Source organism: Budorcas taxicolor, chromosome 12, assembly GCF_023091745.1.
Source record: "Budorcas taxicolor isolate Tak-1 chromosome 12, Takin1.1, whole genome shotgun sequence".
Classification (NCBI taxonomy): domain Eukaryota; kingdom Metazoa; phylum Chordata; class Mammalia; order Artiodactyla; family Bovidae; genus Budorcas; species Budorcas taxicolor.
In genome coordinates, this window is record NC_068921.1 from 21,609,243 (window position 1) to 21,623,690 (window position 14,448).

Here is a 14,448-nt window from a genome sequence, read left to right on the forward strand (position 1 = left end):
AAATCCCTCGCCTTCAGGGAGGCAGATCTGAGACCTGTTCTCTAGTCTCCTCATCTGGCTGCTTTGTGTATAAACCCTTTCTTCCTCTGCTGCAAACCTCAGTGTTTCAGCATTTGGCTTGCTGTGCATTACGTGAATTAACCCAGTTTGGTAACAATTTATTGCTAGGATCTCCCAATTATTCAAAGCATCAAATCAACATATTTAAATGTTGACTTAGATGCTTAAAAAGTAGTGCAAGGCAACAAAACAATGCTGCTGAGCCAGGGGTCTCTCTTTGCAGCACTGAGTGCGCTCTGCTCTCGAAAGCCTGTCCTTCCACCCTGGCTACACTAGCTGCATTCCTGGTCAGCTTGAGGCCAACCTCCTTCTCTAGGTCAGAGGATATCTTCCAAAAAATGCCCATTCTTCTACTATGTGGAGAAATGTTCACCACTCTTCTTTAGGGCTTGGCTTCTCATTTACCTCTTTCAAAGTCAGTCAAATATCACTTGGGTACTTTTCTAAACAAATAGACAATGAACTCCATAAAGGAACTTGGTCTTCCTGCAAAGCCAATGAGTTCAACCGGAAGATAGCTTTGAAAAGTGAAATGTTTTCCTTCTCCTCCATGGAAGTAAAGACTATCTTGGCTTTATCTTTCATCACTGTGTATATTAATATTAAGGCTGCCTGTGGAGCTAGTGGTAAAGAATCCACCAGCGAATGCAAGAGATGTGGGTTCAATCCCTGGGTCAGGAAGATCCCCTGGAGAAGGGAATGGCAACCCACTCCAGCATTCTTGCCTGGAGAATTTCATGGACAGAGGAGCCTGGCAGTCTACAGCCCATGGGTCACAAAGAGTCGAACGTGACTGAGCGACAAACACTTTCACAAACTATATTAATATTACTCCTAAACAGTAGGCTCTAGTACCACAAACGTCAAAGCTTGTTGAACTTTAAAGCTGGAAGATGCCTTAACAATCACCTAGCCAACACCTTTGTTGAAGACAGGGGAACTGAGACCCGCTGAGACTGACTGACTTGCTCAAGTCGCTGACCAAGTCAGGGTTAGGATTTCTGGCTCTGAAACCTGCGCTGTGTCACGAGACCTTCCACCTGACCCATCCACAACACTTTGCTGCAACAGGCTCAACAGTGCTTAGAAAGCCTGAGAATCAAGTACAAAGATGCACATCACAGTGACCTCAATTCTCAAGGCTACTCTATCGCTTCTATCATCAGAGGAAGAGACATATCTCTTTTCTAGATAAATGTGAAAGCTTTAGGAAACACTGAAGTGGTCAGAGGCAGTCACAGCGATTCTCATTTCACAGGTGAAGAAAAGGAAATTACAAAGCACCATAAGAAAGAATCCATAAGATTTTACTGAGACTTTCAAACCAAAAGCCAGCGACTCACGTTTTATTGTTGTAGGGTTTATTCTGACAGATCTCTGGGGACAGGTAGTATGGTGTTCCAATGCAAGTTCTAGCAAGTTCCATGGTACTACCAAAGTTATATTAAACAATAAAATAACAGTGCGTTACTGAAGTAAGGAAAGGCTTAAGACATACACATACATGTAAGAAAAATGTATAAAAAGTAACACAAAATTTGATGTATTCATATATTAAAATAAAGCATCATTATTATTAAAATATAGTATATTAATAGTGTAGTAATAAAATTAATTGATTTTAAGCTTATAATTCATTTACCCAAACTCTACACAATAAAAAAAAAAACTTATGGCTTAAAGACTGCACGAAAAGGTACCATTGTTATTTTTCAAACTCTCACATGTAAAAATTTCCCTCATTCCAATAATGAAAGCAATGCACTCTCATGATTTAAAATTTGGAAAACGGAAAAGTGAATAAAGAAGAAAAAAAATACCAAGAATCTTACTACCCTGAAACAACTATTGCTAAAATTCTGATGTATTTCCTTCTTGTCTTTTTTCCATGCATACTTTCCACATAGCTGTGATTATAGTGTATTTGAAATTCATAATTCTTGTTTTTAAAATTTTAAATTTAATACAACAAAGTTTGTTCTCACATTATCAAAAAGTCTTCAAAATCATAAATGTCAGTGGCTAAATGATATTCAGGTACATGACTGTGCCAAGTTTTATAAAATTTAGCTATTACCCAATTTTTAGGCATTTAAACTATTCCAAATTTCAAATTATTCCCTTAGGACAAATTCTCAGAACATTTAAAATCTCTTGGCATTTATTATCAACAAACTGTCTTTTGAAACAGTTGCATCAATATACTCTCCTAAGCAGGTGTTAATTTTCCTGTTTCACAAAATGCTCACTAACTTTACATACATTTCAGTCACATCTCATTTGACCAGCTTATATCACACTATACAGCATTGCCAACATTTCTACTATGCCAAGATACGTCTCGCAAATTTTAATCTCAATGTACCATTTGAATACTTTAACATACTTATATAAACAATTATCCAAAATTATTGAGAAACCAAGCTCTTAATACCTTCTTAATTCTTGATACCTAAAAATACATATTTTGGCTGTTATGAACAGAAGGAAAAATGATTTTTAAAAGTACTTACTTGTTCAAGACCCTTGCAATACCAAAGTCCCCAAGCTTTGCAACCATTCCGTTCTTGCTAAGAAAAATGTTCTATAAAGTGGAGAAAAGTCTATGTTGTTGGAGATATTTCAAGAAAATAAAAGATCTATTCTCTTGATTTTGTCTCTGAGCTGTTACCTGTGTTTTTATGTCCCTGTGTAAAACCTTCCTGTCGTGAATATGTTTCAGTCCTAGAGAAATCTGTACAAACCAACTCAGAATCTGTAGAGGGAACATAAAACAAAACCAGTGAGCAGTCTGCTGATCACTGAACTACCTTCAATGATAACATGCACAAAGAGAGAAATAATACATTTGTGTGTGTGGTTACGTGAATGAAGTGAATATATATACCATCATCCCATCCTATGTTCTCCTTACAGCTGGAAAAATGAAGTGTGAAAAGGCAATCCAAACATGTTGGTATGAAAAGGAATACTGCATACAGAAAAAGAGAAACAGGGGACTTCCCTGGTGGTCCAGTGGCTAAGACTGCACTCCCAAAATGCAGGGGGCTGAATTTTATTTCTTAGATATGGTTTATTTCTTAGTTATCATTTTATTTTACCTTAGCTGACCATGAGTCTTTTTATTAAACTGTTCTGCTGCTGCTAAGTCGCTTCAGTCATGTCTAACTCTTTGCCACCCCATGGACTGCAGCCCTGCAGGCCCCTCTGTCCATGGGCTTCTCAAGGAAAGACTACTAGAGTGAGTCACCATGCCCTTCTCCAAGGGATCTTCCTGACCCAGGGATCGAACCGGGAAGGCAGATTCTTCACCACTGAGCCACTGTAGACAGCTTCTCCGGTGGTGCAGTGGTAAAGAATTTGCCTGCCCATTCAGGAGACACAGGTTCGATTCCTGGGTCTGGAAGGTCCCCTGGAGTAGGAAAACACAACTAGGAATACATGCTTGCACCTCAGATGCCTACAGAGATTTATTTAAACAATTCTAAACTTTCAATGGTTCTTTGTCCACCAAAACAGAGAGAGGAAAACAATTGAGCGAAAAAACTATATTCCAGATACTAAGATACACTTGTAATTTTTTTTTTCGGCTGTGCTGTGCAGCATGTGGAATCTGAGTGCCCAGGACATGTGTGTTAAGTCACTTTAGTTGTGTCCAACTCTTTACGATCCCATGGACTGGATCCCATGCCAGGATCCTTTGTCCTGGGGGATTCTTCAGGCAAAAATACTGGAGTGGGTAGCCATTCCTTTCTCCAGGGGATCTTCCTAAACCCAGGGATCGAATCCAGGTCTCCCACATTGCAGGCAGATTCTTTACTGTCTGAGCCACAAGGGAAGTCCTTAGTTCACTGACTAGGGACCTTGTCCCCTGCGCTGGAAGTGAAGAATCTTAACTACTGGGCCACCAGGAAAATCCATCAGTTGTAATTTTAGTTCTTTCTCAACCATGGGAAATGTAATTCAAACTTATGTAATGGATTTTTATTAAATGTGGCAAAATAATACCCAGATAAGAAGAAAGAAGAGTTTCTACAACTATAGAATTTAATATATAATGTCAATGAGCATAGGGAGAATGCTTGATTAAATTTACAGAGGTTAGGGATATTGCAGAGAATGGAATGGCACCCCACTCCAGTACTCTTGCCTGGAAAATCCCATGGACGGAGGAGCCTGGTAGGCTGCAGTCCATGGGATTGCAAAGAGTCAGACACGACTGAGCGACTTCACTTTCACTTTTCACTTTCATGCATTGGAGAAGGAAATGGCAACCCACTCCAGTGTTCTTACCTGGAGAATCCCAGGGATGGGGGAGCCTGGTGGGCTGCCGCCATGGGGTCGCACAGAGTCGGACACGACTGAAGCAACTTAGCTGCAGCAGCAGCAGCATTTAAGAGCTCAGATAATTTCCTCTTTGATTTAAAGTTCAATGTCGTGAATGTATGAATGATTAAAGAATAAATATTCCTGCTGCAGCTGCTGCTGCTAAGTTGTTTCAGTCGTGTCCGACTCTGTGCGACCCCAGAGATGGCAGCCCACCAGGCTCCCCCGTCCCTGGGATTCTCCAGGCAAGAACACTGGAGTGGGTTGCCATTTCCTTCTCCAATACATTTAAGTGAAAAGTGAAAGTGAAGAAGCTCAGTTGTGTCCTAAAAGAGAATAGAGAAACAAAGGGCTTGAAGAAAGCTGGCAGGCCATTCTTATGTCCTGCTGTGGCTGAGGCCTTTCCCTTCAATCACACAGGACGGGAGTCCAGTTCTTCCCCACTACAAACACCTGTCTCCTTCATGAATAAAAGTTCCAAGAGGGTATCAGAGGATGCTCAATGTACAGAAGAAAAATGTGTTTGTGCTCAGAGAAAATCAGAATTGAGGCCATTACTCTTCACCTTTTCTCTTCTCTCTCTTAATAACCAAAGAAACTAAATAGCCATTGCTAAAAAGAGCTTCTATCCTCCCCAGCAAAGTGGGAAATCTATTTTAAAACAGCGTACTCACTGGTAAAAGGAAGATGAGTGAAGCTATAAATACATCACATTTGAAGTGGCTAAGGAACATTCTCATTCACTTTTTTTCAGCCATTAAGATCCATCTCAGGGGCATCCTACATGAGACTGTCCAAAAATAAGACGCTGTCCTTTCTCAAGCAAAGTTCACTATCAAACAGAGATTCAATTTAAGTTCAAATGCAAACATGTTCTCAGTTCAGTTCAGTTCTGTCGCTCAGTCATGTCTGACTCTTTGCGACCCCATGTATTGCAGCACGCCAGGCCTCCCTGTCCATTACCAACTCCCGGAGTTCACTCAGACTCATCATCGAGTCGGTGATGCCATCCAGCCATTTCTTCCTCTGTCATCCCCTTCTCCTCCTGCCCCCAATCCCTCCCAGCATCAAAGTCTTTTCCAATGAGTCAACTCTTTGCATGAGGTGGCCAAAGTATTGGAGTTTCAGCTTCAGTATCAGTCCTTCCAATGAACACCCAGGACTGATCTCCTTTAGGATGGACTGGTTGGATCTCCTTGCAGTCCAAGAGACTCTCAAGAGTCTTCTCCAACACCTCAGTTCAAAAGCATCAACTCTTTGGTGCTCAGCTTTCTTCACAGTCCAACTCTCACATCCATACATGACCACTGGAAAAACCATAGCCTTGACTAGACGGACCTTTGCTGGCAAAGTAATTTCTCTACTTTTGAATATGCTATTTAGGTTGGTCATAACCCTTCCAAGGAGTAAGCATCTTTTAATTTCATAGCTGCAATCACCATCTGCAGTGATTTTGGAGCCCAGAAAATAAAGTCTGACAGTTTCCACTGTTTCCCCATCTATTTCCCATGAAGTGATGGGACCAGATGCCATGATCTTCGTTTTCTGAATGCTGAGCTTTAAGCCAACTTTTTCACTCTCCTCTTTCACTTTCATCAAGAGGCTTTTTAGTTCCTCTTCACTTTCTGCCATAAGGGTGGTGTCATCTGCCTATCTGAGGTGATTGATATTTCTCCCAGCAATCTTGATTCCAGCTTGTTTCTTCCAGTCCAGCGTTTCTCATGATGTACTCTGCATAGAAGTTAAATAAGCAGGGTGACAATATACAGCCTTGACGTACTCCTTTTCCTATTTGGAACCAGTCTGTTGTTCCATGTCCAGTTCGAACTGCTGCTTCCTGACCTGCATACAGATTTCTCAAGAGGCAGGTCAGGTGGTCTGGTATGCCCATCTCTTTCAGAATTTTCCACAGTTTATTGTGATCCACACAGTCAAAGGCTTTGGCATAGTCAATAAAGCACAAACAGATGTTTTTCTGGAACTCTCTTGCTTTTTCCATGATCCAGCGGATGTTGGCAATTTGATCTCTGGTTCCTCTGCCTTTTCTAAAACCAGCTTGAACATCAGGGAGTTCATGGTTCATGTATTGCTGAAGCCTGGCTTGGAGAATTTTCAGTATTACTTTACTAGCGTGTGAGATGAGTGCAATTGTGTGGTAGTTGGAGCATTCTTTGGCATTGCTTTTCTTTGGGATTGGAATGAAAACTGACCTTTTCCAGTCCTGTGGCCACTGCTGAGTTGTCCAAATTTGCTGGCATATTGAGTGCAGCACTTTCACAGCATCACCTTTCAGGATTTGAAATAGCTCAACTGGAACGCCATCACCTCCACTAGCTTTGTTCGTAGTGATGCTTTCTAAGGCCCACTTGACTTCACATTCCAGGATGTCTGGCTCTCGATGAGTGATCACACGATCGTGATTATCCGGGTCATGAAGATCTTTTTTGTACAGTTCTTCTGTGTATTCTTGCCACCTCTTCTTAATATCTTCTGCTTCCGTTAGGTCCATACCCTTTCTGTCCTTTATCGAGCCCATCTTTGCATGAAATGTTCCCTTGGTATCTCTAATTTTCTTGAAGAGATCTCTAGTCTTTCCCATTCTGTTCTTTTCCTCTATTTCTTTGCATTCATCGCTGAGGAAGGCTTTCTTATCTCTTCTTGCTATTCTTTGGAACTCTGCATTCAGATGCTTATATCTTTCCTTTTCTCTTTTGCTTTTCGCTTCTCTTCTTTTCACAGTTATTTGTAAGGCCTCCTCAGACAGCCATTTTGCTTTTTTTGCATTTCTTTTCCATGAGGATGGTCTTGATCCCTGTCTCCTGTACAATGTCACTAGGCTAGGTTAATTTCTCATTTAAAGCTTTTTTGTCTGCAGTCACCCTCTGGTTTTTCAGTCTTCTAACTTTACTGAGGTCTTTGATGGCTAAGTTGAAGATCTCTCTTGGTAAATGTCAGAGTGCAGTTGAAAATATGTGGGTTATTTTCAAATATCTTTTGATATTGATTTCTAACAGGATTCCACAGTGATAACAGACTCTGTATGATTTCAATGCCTTTAGACCATGAAATTTCTTCACCTTGTTTTATGTCCCTGGATCTATTCCCATGGTCTCCTAGTTTATGGTCTATGGGAACTTGAACAGAATTTGTATCCTACTATTGTGTGAAAATTGTATAAATCTTAATTATGTTGAATTGGTTCATGATGCTTTTAAGGTCTACCATATCCTTCCACTTTTATGTATATTCATTCTATAAATTTTTGAGAGTTTGATATTGAAACTCCCAATAAAAATCTTAATGTATCTATTTAAAAAAATAATTGCAGTAATAATATATAGAAGGACCATATGTAATTTTGCCCTGTATTTTCCAAGTCTCCTATAAATGTTTTATCATACTTTTCATAATTTAAAAGATAAAAAGAAAAAAGAAATGAATATTGACACTGTAAAAAAAAAAACTAAGCCGTTATTTTTACCAATCATGCTTCATATAAACACAGTCTATTATTTATGATATTATAAATTTAATCCCTAATATAAATGAACAGGGAAATTGGAAGAGTTTCTACCTGATCTTCACTAAATAAGACTCCCCGTTGTCTTCTGATCCTTTTCATGAGATCCCCGCCATCACAATACTCCATCACAATAAACAGTCTGTTGTTCTCTGTAAAAAAAGGCCTCATTTGATGCTGGATAGGTTTCAAATATTTACTAATTACTTGCCTTTCAAGTTCTAGAAGGTAGAGAATGCAACAGAAAAATGCAGAATATAATAGCAAAAAACTGGCTGTAGAATCAAGAGGGACTGGGCTCTAATCCCACTTCACCACTTAAACTTCTTAGCTCTGTGACTCTGGGCAAGCCATTTTAATTTTCCTTGCTTCATTTTCTCATCTGTGAGATGGAGATAATAATGTAGACACTCCTCTTGGGATCGCCTTATCTTTGTTCACTTCATCTTTTAAATGAGTTAATCCACGTCACATATTTAGAACAACACCTGCCCACAATGAGAGTGCAATAAATGTGAGCAACTATTTTTAATAAATGTGAGGCTGGAAACGGGCTGTAACACAACAGCTGTGAATCTTTTCCAACACCGCTAAAAGAATGATCAGACCCTTCACTTGAAGTAGAAACTTTTATTTATACTGTTGAGTACTGGTGACACTCTTTTTTTTAATATTTTATTTATGTATTTGGCTGAGTCAGGTCTTAGCTGCAGCACTTGGAATTTCACTGTGGCCCATGGGCGCTCTACTTGGGGCACATGGGCTCCAAAGCGCTCAACCCTAGTAGTTGCGGTGTGCGGGCTTAGTTGCTCCACAGCATGTGGGATCTTAGCTCCCCGACCAGGAATCGAACCTGCACCCTCCGCATCGCAATGTGGATTCTTAACCTGGACCATCAGGGAAGTCCCAGTCAAATTTCTTTTAACTGACCTCTGCCTGACCTACACACTAGATTGCTGGGCACCCCCCATGACTGTTGCTGCTCAAGGTTACCCTGGTGGTGCCTGGACTCAACTATGCTCCCTCTGTTCTCACTGATTCTTACCAAGATCATTGCATGCATTCCCAAATCTATTTGAAAAGACCCTGATGCTGGGAAAGACTGAGGCAGGAGGAGAAGGGGATGACAGAGGACGAGATGGTTGAAGGGCATCACTGACTTGATGAACATGAGTTTGAGTAAACTCCAGGAGTTGGTGATGGACAGGGAGGCCTGGCGTGTTGCAAAGAGCAAAGAGTCGGACACGGCTGAGCAACTGAACTGAACTGAACTGATACTTGTTATCATAATTTTTATACAAAGTGATGAGAGATGAATGGAAAAAGATGTGATTGTTTCTACAAGAACAACACTGAATGCCGTGAAGGACCCAGTAAAAGTGAGTAGCTTAAAAAACAAAATCATTAAGCTAAATGCTGGGTGGGACAAATGGAAAATAACTGGGAAGCTTTCAAAGGAATGTGCACAGAGAGAGTATCTGTGTATTCTTACTCCACTCTAAAGAACAGAAACTGGAAATTATAAATTGCAGATGACGGGCACCTATAAAGGAAAGAATACTCAGAACTCCAGTAAGTGGATTCATAATCAAAGACAAGGCTTTGATCTTACATCAAAATTCTGGCAAATGATTGTGCATTTACAGATTAAAATAAGTTTGTATGGTTTTCTGCTTCATCAGCTTTTTTCATTACCAAACAACTATTAGATGGGTTCTTATGAGGTTAAGGACTTCGATTAACTTGTTTGTTTCTCCCACTGGTTTGTGCCCCGAGGAGAGACTCCATACTTGGATCTTTTGCATTCCCTGTACCTGGCACGTGGAAGGAGCTTAATAAAGGAATCGCACAAAATCAGGCTTGCTACCAATTGTTACTCTTTCTAGCATTTTGCTCTGTAGTTATTTGAGTATCCACTAAATGTCAGACTTTTCTTGCCAGATTCTATCATTTGCTACCTCTTTCTTTCAAGTAGCTTAAATCAACTTTAAAGGGGTTATCAGGGACATCCTGGATGGTCCAGTGGTAAAGACTCTGAGCTTCCAATGCAAGGGGCCAGAGTTTAATTCCTGGTCAGGAAACTAGCGCCCAAATGCTGCAACTAAAAGCTCACATACTGCAATGAAGAGATCCTGCAGGCTACAACTAAGACCCCGTGAGGCCATATCAGTAAAATATATTCTTTAAAAAAGAATTTTGAAAAACAAACTACATAAGGTACTTATAGTTGTATTTACATTTATTGCCTGTCTAGCGCTAGTGCTAAAGAATCTGCCTGCCAATGCAGGAGACATAAGAGACACAGATTCAGTCCCTGGGTGGGGACGATCCCCTGGAGGAGGAAATGGCAACCCACTCCAGTATTCTTGCCTGGAGAATCCCAGGGACGGGGGAGCCTGGTGGGCTGCCGTCTATGGGGTCGCAAAGAGTCAGTCACGACTGAAGCAACTTAGCACACAGCACCCCTCATTTTACCCCTGGAATGTGAACACCACAGCTGAAGAGCAGGTAGAACTCTCAGGTGACCCTAATGCACACACCCTGTGAACTCTGAGTGAGAACGGAACCTGTAAATACGGGATATCACTCCATCATTATGTCACATTGCATAGCAAAGGGGATTTGCTGATATAATGAAAGTTACTAAGCAGCTGGCTTTGAGTTAATAGAAAAAGAGATTATACACCTGGGCGTGACCTAATCACAAGCGCCACTTGAATCTGGGTCTAGAAGTCAGAGCCACCATGCTGGAGGGGGCCTGTTGCAGGGGCCACGTGACAGGGAGGGAGGCTGGTCTCTAGCAGAAGACGACTACCCCCAGTTAACAGTCTGCAAGAAAGCCAACATCTCAGTCTTACAAGTGCAGTAAATGAAACCTCCCAACAACCTACATAAGCCTGGAAGAGAACTCTGGGCCTCGGGTGAGGGAGGTTGCAGACAGAGTTACATCTTGATTTCAACTATGTGAGACCCTGTGCAGAGAATCCAGCTAAACCAGGCCCAGGCTTCTGGAAGAGCTAGAGAAATTGGGCGGCGCCTGTTTAAGCCACTACATTCCTGTTCGCTGGTTATACAGCAACAGAAAAGAGCAGTGTGGGGATGTGGACCCATTTTGCTCATTGATTTACCCCCAAGACCCAGGCTGTGTTCAGCCTATTAGAGGTACTTGATAAATATTTACTGAAGGAATTTAAGTGGAATTAACTGAGCCTGATGGGGACTTCTCTGGTGGTCCAGAGGCTTATGACTCTGAGCTCCCAGTGAAGGGGGCCCAGGTTCAATTCCTGATCAGGGAACTAGAACCCACGCACTTCAACTAAGAGTTCACATGCCGCAACTAAGACCTAGCACAGCCAAATAAATACATATATAAGTATTTTTTTAAATTTAGTCTTAAGAAAATCTTCCTGCATTCTCCTTATTTTCCTCATGCTGCTTCAAACTTATAAAAACTTCTACTCTCCATTGACAAACATGTAATGCACTGGAGCTGGGGCTCTTTTGTTTAGAGATGAGCTGTTGGAGGATAAACAAAGGCCTTCCCCATACTCTCTACAGCCAGGTGTTACAAAGACCTCTGAGGCTTTCAGACAAGCTCAGTGTTTCAAGTTCCAACAATCTGCCAGGCAAGACACAAAGGCATCACAATAGCTCTGGTTTTCCTAAACACAGGGGCGCTCTAGTTATGAAAAGGAAGAGGGGGTCATAAGAAATTTTAGGTTTACAACATAAACAAAGTCAGCGAAGATTATTGATGCTGTAAAAAATGACCTCTCATTTGATAAGGGTATCCAGCGTAAACCAGCCTCAAATGTCCAATTCGCATGGCGTAAGGACAGACTCCACTCTCCTAAATGGTCCAGGCAGCCCAAGTAGTCATTCTACTAATGTGCCTGAGCACCTACTATGTGCCAGATGCTGAGGAGCAAGTGGTGAGCAAAAGAATCCATTCTGTTTACTGTCTCAAAGGGAGACAAATATTAGACCAATTCCTAATGTTGTACATGAATGGACACATTCACAGTACCGAAGTGCTGGCAAGATCCTGCACAGGGGACTGTAGCTTGGATTGTGCTCTCAGAGAAGGCCTGACAATGAGTAGAGACTTACCAGACGGAGAGAGCCACAAAAATAACCCACAGAGTGTGGGAAAGGAAGGCTGTCGTCTGGTGTCACTGTAGGAACCAATGAACAGGAATAGAGGGCACCTTACTCAGTGGCTGCCCCTTAAAAGTTACTCGATACAACTCGGCTCCCTGCTCATGTGTACTGTCGACTCCCAGAGACTTCAGACACTTCCTGAGCGGTCTTTTAGAGGCTGTACTCAGTTTTCATTTGTAAGAAACACAGAAAGCTATTTTGGATGCAGTGGTTTAATTTGTAAGAAACACAGTGCCCCACAGAGTGCAGAAGCTCAAAAAATAGCTTTTAAATTTTGTTGACTGGGGCTTCCCTGGAGGTCCAGTGATTAAGACACTGCGTTTTCACTGCAAGGGTGTGGGTTCGATCCCTGGTCAGGGAACTAAGGCCCTACATGCCACAGTGAAGCAAAAAAAAAAAAGTACTGATTTTTATTAATACACCCCGATGGTGCTTGAAGATATCTAGGTAACATTCCTGCTCCGTGAACTACTTCCAACCTCTGAATTCCAGTCCACACTGCCCCACCCCCTTACCCCTACCCCGTGCTGGGTGCCGGGTGAACTGTGGGGATATACAGCCCCGACACAGCCTGGAAACATCTGACATGCTGCCTGTGTTTACGGTCTGTCTCTTCCCACTACAGTGTAAGAGTCACAAAGGACAGGGGTTTTTGTTTGCTTTCTTTGTTCACGGATGTATTCCTGGTACCTAGAAAAATGCATACAGTAAGCACTCAGTAAATTTTTGTTACGTGAATGAATGGTCTCTGACCATTGCTTTTTTCTTTTTTTTTTTTTTTAACCTCTGGAGTCGAGTAACGGATGAAGGCAGAAGAAATGTACTCAGGTGCACAGAGGCGAAGGCTTGCTTCCTTCAAGTTTCCCCTCTATTCTGGCCAGCGGCTTGGCTGCCTCTCTGAAAGAGGACTGCACTGCGCCACTCACTGGCCCCAGACACATAAGGACTCTGGGTCAGCGCACCCTCTGCCAGCATCAGCCCGTTCTCAGGGTTGGCTGAGTGTCTGCTTTGCACCCAGAACGCGAGCACATGGGAGTGGTAAGAAGCATGCCACATGCTAGCAGGGCTCTGAGAGTGAGGACGTGGTGGGCTCTGTGTCCTGCCCTTTTGTTCAGAACAGCCTGCTTCCTATCTGAGCTGCTCCTTCAGCTTTAAAATCCCCATCAGGGAATTCCCTGGCGAGACCAGTGGTTAGAACTTGGTGCTTTCACTGAGGTGGGCCCTGGTCGGGAAGATTCCTGGTTGGGGACAGCTAAGATCCCATAAGCTACGTGGTGTGGACAAAAAAAGTTCTTAATTTTTTAATTAAAACATAAAAAAGACCCCCCTCAACCACAGCCAATGTGTAACATGAGTGAGACACAGATGGTATTCTTGTAGGCCACTGGAAGTTCTTACTGCAGCAAAGCTAAGACAACCATTATTAACTATTTGAGGGAGTAAAAATTAAAGACAGGTGGGAAAACTTAAAGAAATTTAGGAAAACTGTCTACAAAAACTCAGCAGAGTATAAATCAAGATGATGAAAAATAAATTTAAGTAAATGGGACAATGAATCCAGTCACAAAAATTAATTTATACACAGTTCTCAGGATCCTATCTTATATGGATATCTACATGCCGACACTTAATTAAAATACTTTAAGAATATAAGAAGTCAAACCTTGAAATGAATTGAAGAAGGTTACAATGTTGGGATGTTTCATCTTTGCCAGAAGAATGACTTCTTTCTTGGAAGCTTCTTTTTCTTGGATGGGCATCTAAATTATATTAAGAGACAAAGTAGTCTATAAAGATAACTGCTTTCATGAATAGGCTTTCTGCTCACTGTCATCGAAAATTCTCCAAGATTTCACTGACTTTTAATGGCATTTCTGAAACTGATCTCTCAATGGCAGGAAATGACCTTTCTAGAATTAAGAGTGTTCTGTATCTAGTCTACGGTTTGCCAATGACAATCAGAAACAAGAAAATATTTCTGGTAAAGTTCTGCTGTGTTATAAGCTCAGTTGAATTGGTGTACTGTGTCAATTATTTTGGAAAAGGAAATGGCAACCCACTCCAGTATTCTTGCCTGGAGAATCCCATGGACTGAGGAGCCTGGTGGGCTACAGTCCACGGGATCACAAAGAGCCAATTATTTAGTCATCTCAAGGAAAGTTATTTAAATATTTATCTTTCGGCAGCGAAGTGAAAGTGAAGTCGCTTTGCGATCCTGTGGACTGTAGCCCACCATGCTCCTCTGTCCATGGGATTTTCCAGGCAAGAGTACTGGAGTGGGTTGCCAAGAATTGGTTTAAAAAAATGCAATGTTCCAGCAGCAATCACAGCTGAGAAGAAACAAATGAAATCTGAAAAAATTAAATGTTACACATCACGTA

The 14,448-nt window shown here is 41.6% G+C and overlaps 2 protein-coding genes across 2 annotated transcripts in view; both read right to left on the reverse strand.

Annotated features, from left to right (window-relative positions):
• NEK5 (NIMA related kinase 5) overlaps positions 1-14,448 on the reverse strand; it is a 56,420-nt gene that overhangs the window by 35,262 nt on the left and 6,710 nt on the right. The window contains exons 2-6 of the mRNA XM_052650228.1: positions 13,731-13,827; positions 7,961-8,058; positions 2,732-2,815; positions 2,574-2,644; positions 1,404-1,490 (exon numbers count right to left, since the gene is read on the reverse strand). Coding sequence (XP_052506188.1) covers positions 1,404-1,490; positions 2,574-2,644; positions 2,732-2,815; positions 7,961-8,058; positions 13,731-13,827 — 437 coding nt within the window. The remainder of the gene's footprint in view (positions 1-1,403; positions 1,491-2,573; positions 2,645-2,731; positions 2,816-7,960; positions 8,059-13,730; positions 13,828-14,448) is intronic.
• SLC25A15 (solute carrier family 25 member 15) overlaps positions 1-14,448 on the reverse strand; it is a 297,070-nt gene that overhangs the window by 12,307 nt on the left and 270,315 nt on the right. The window lies entirely within an intron of this gene.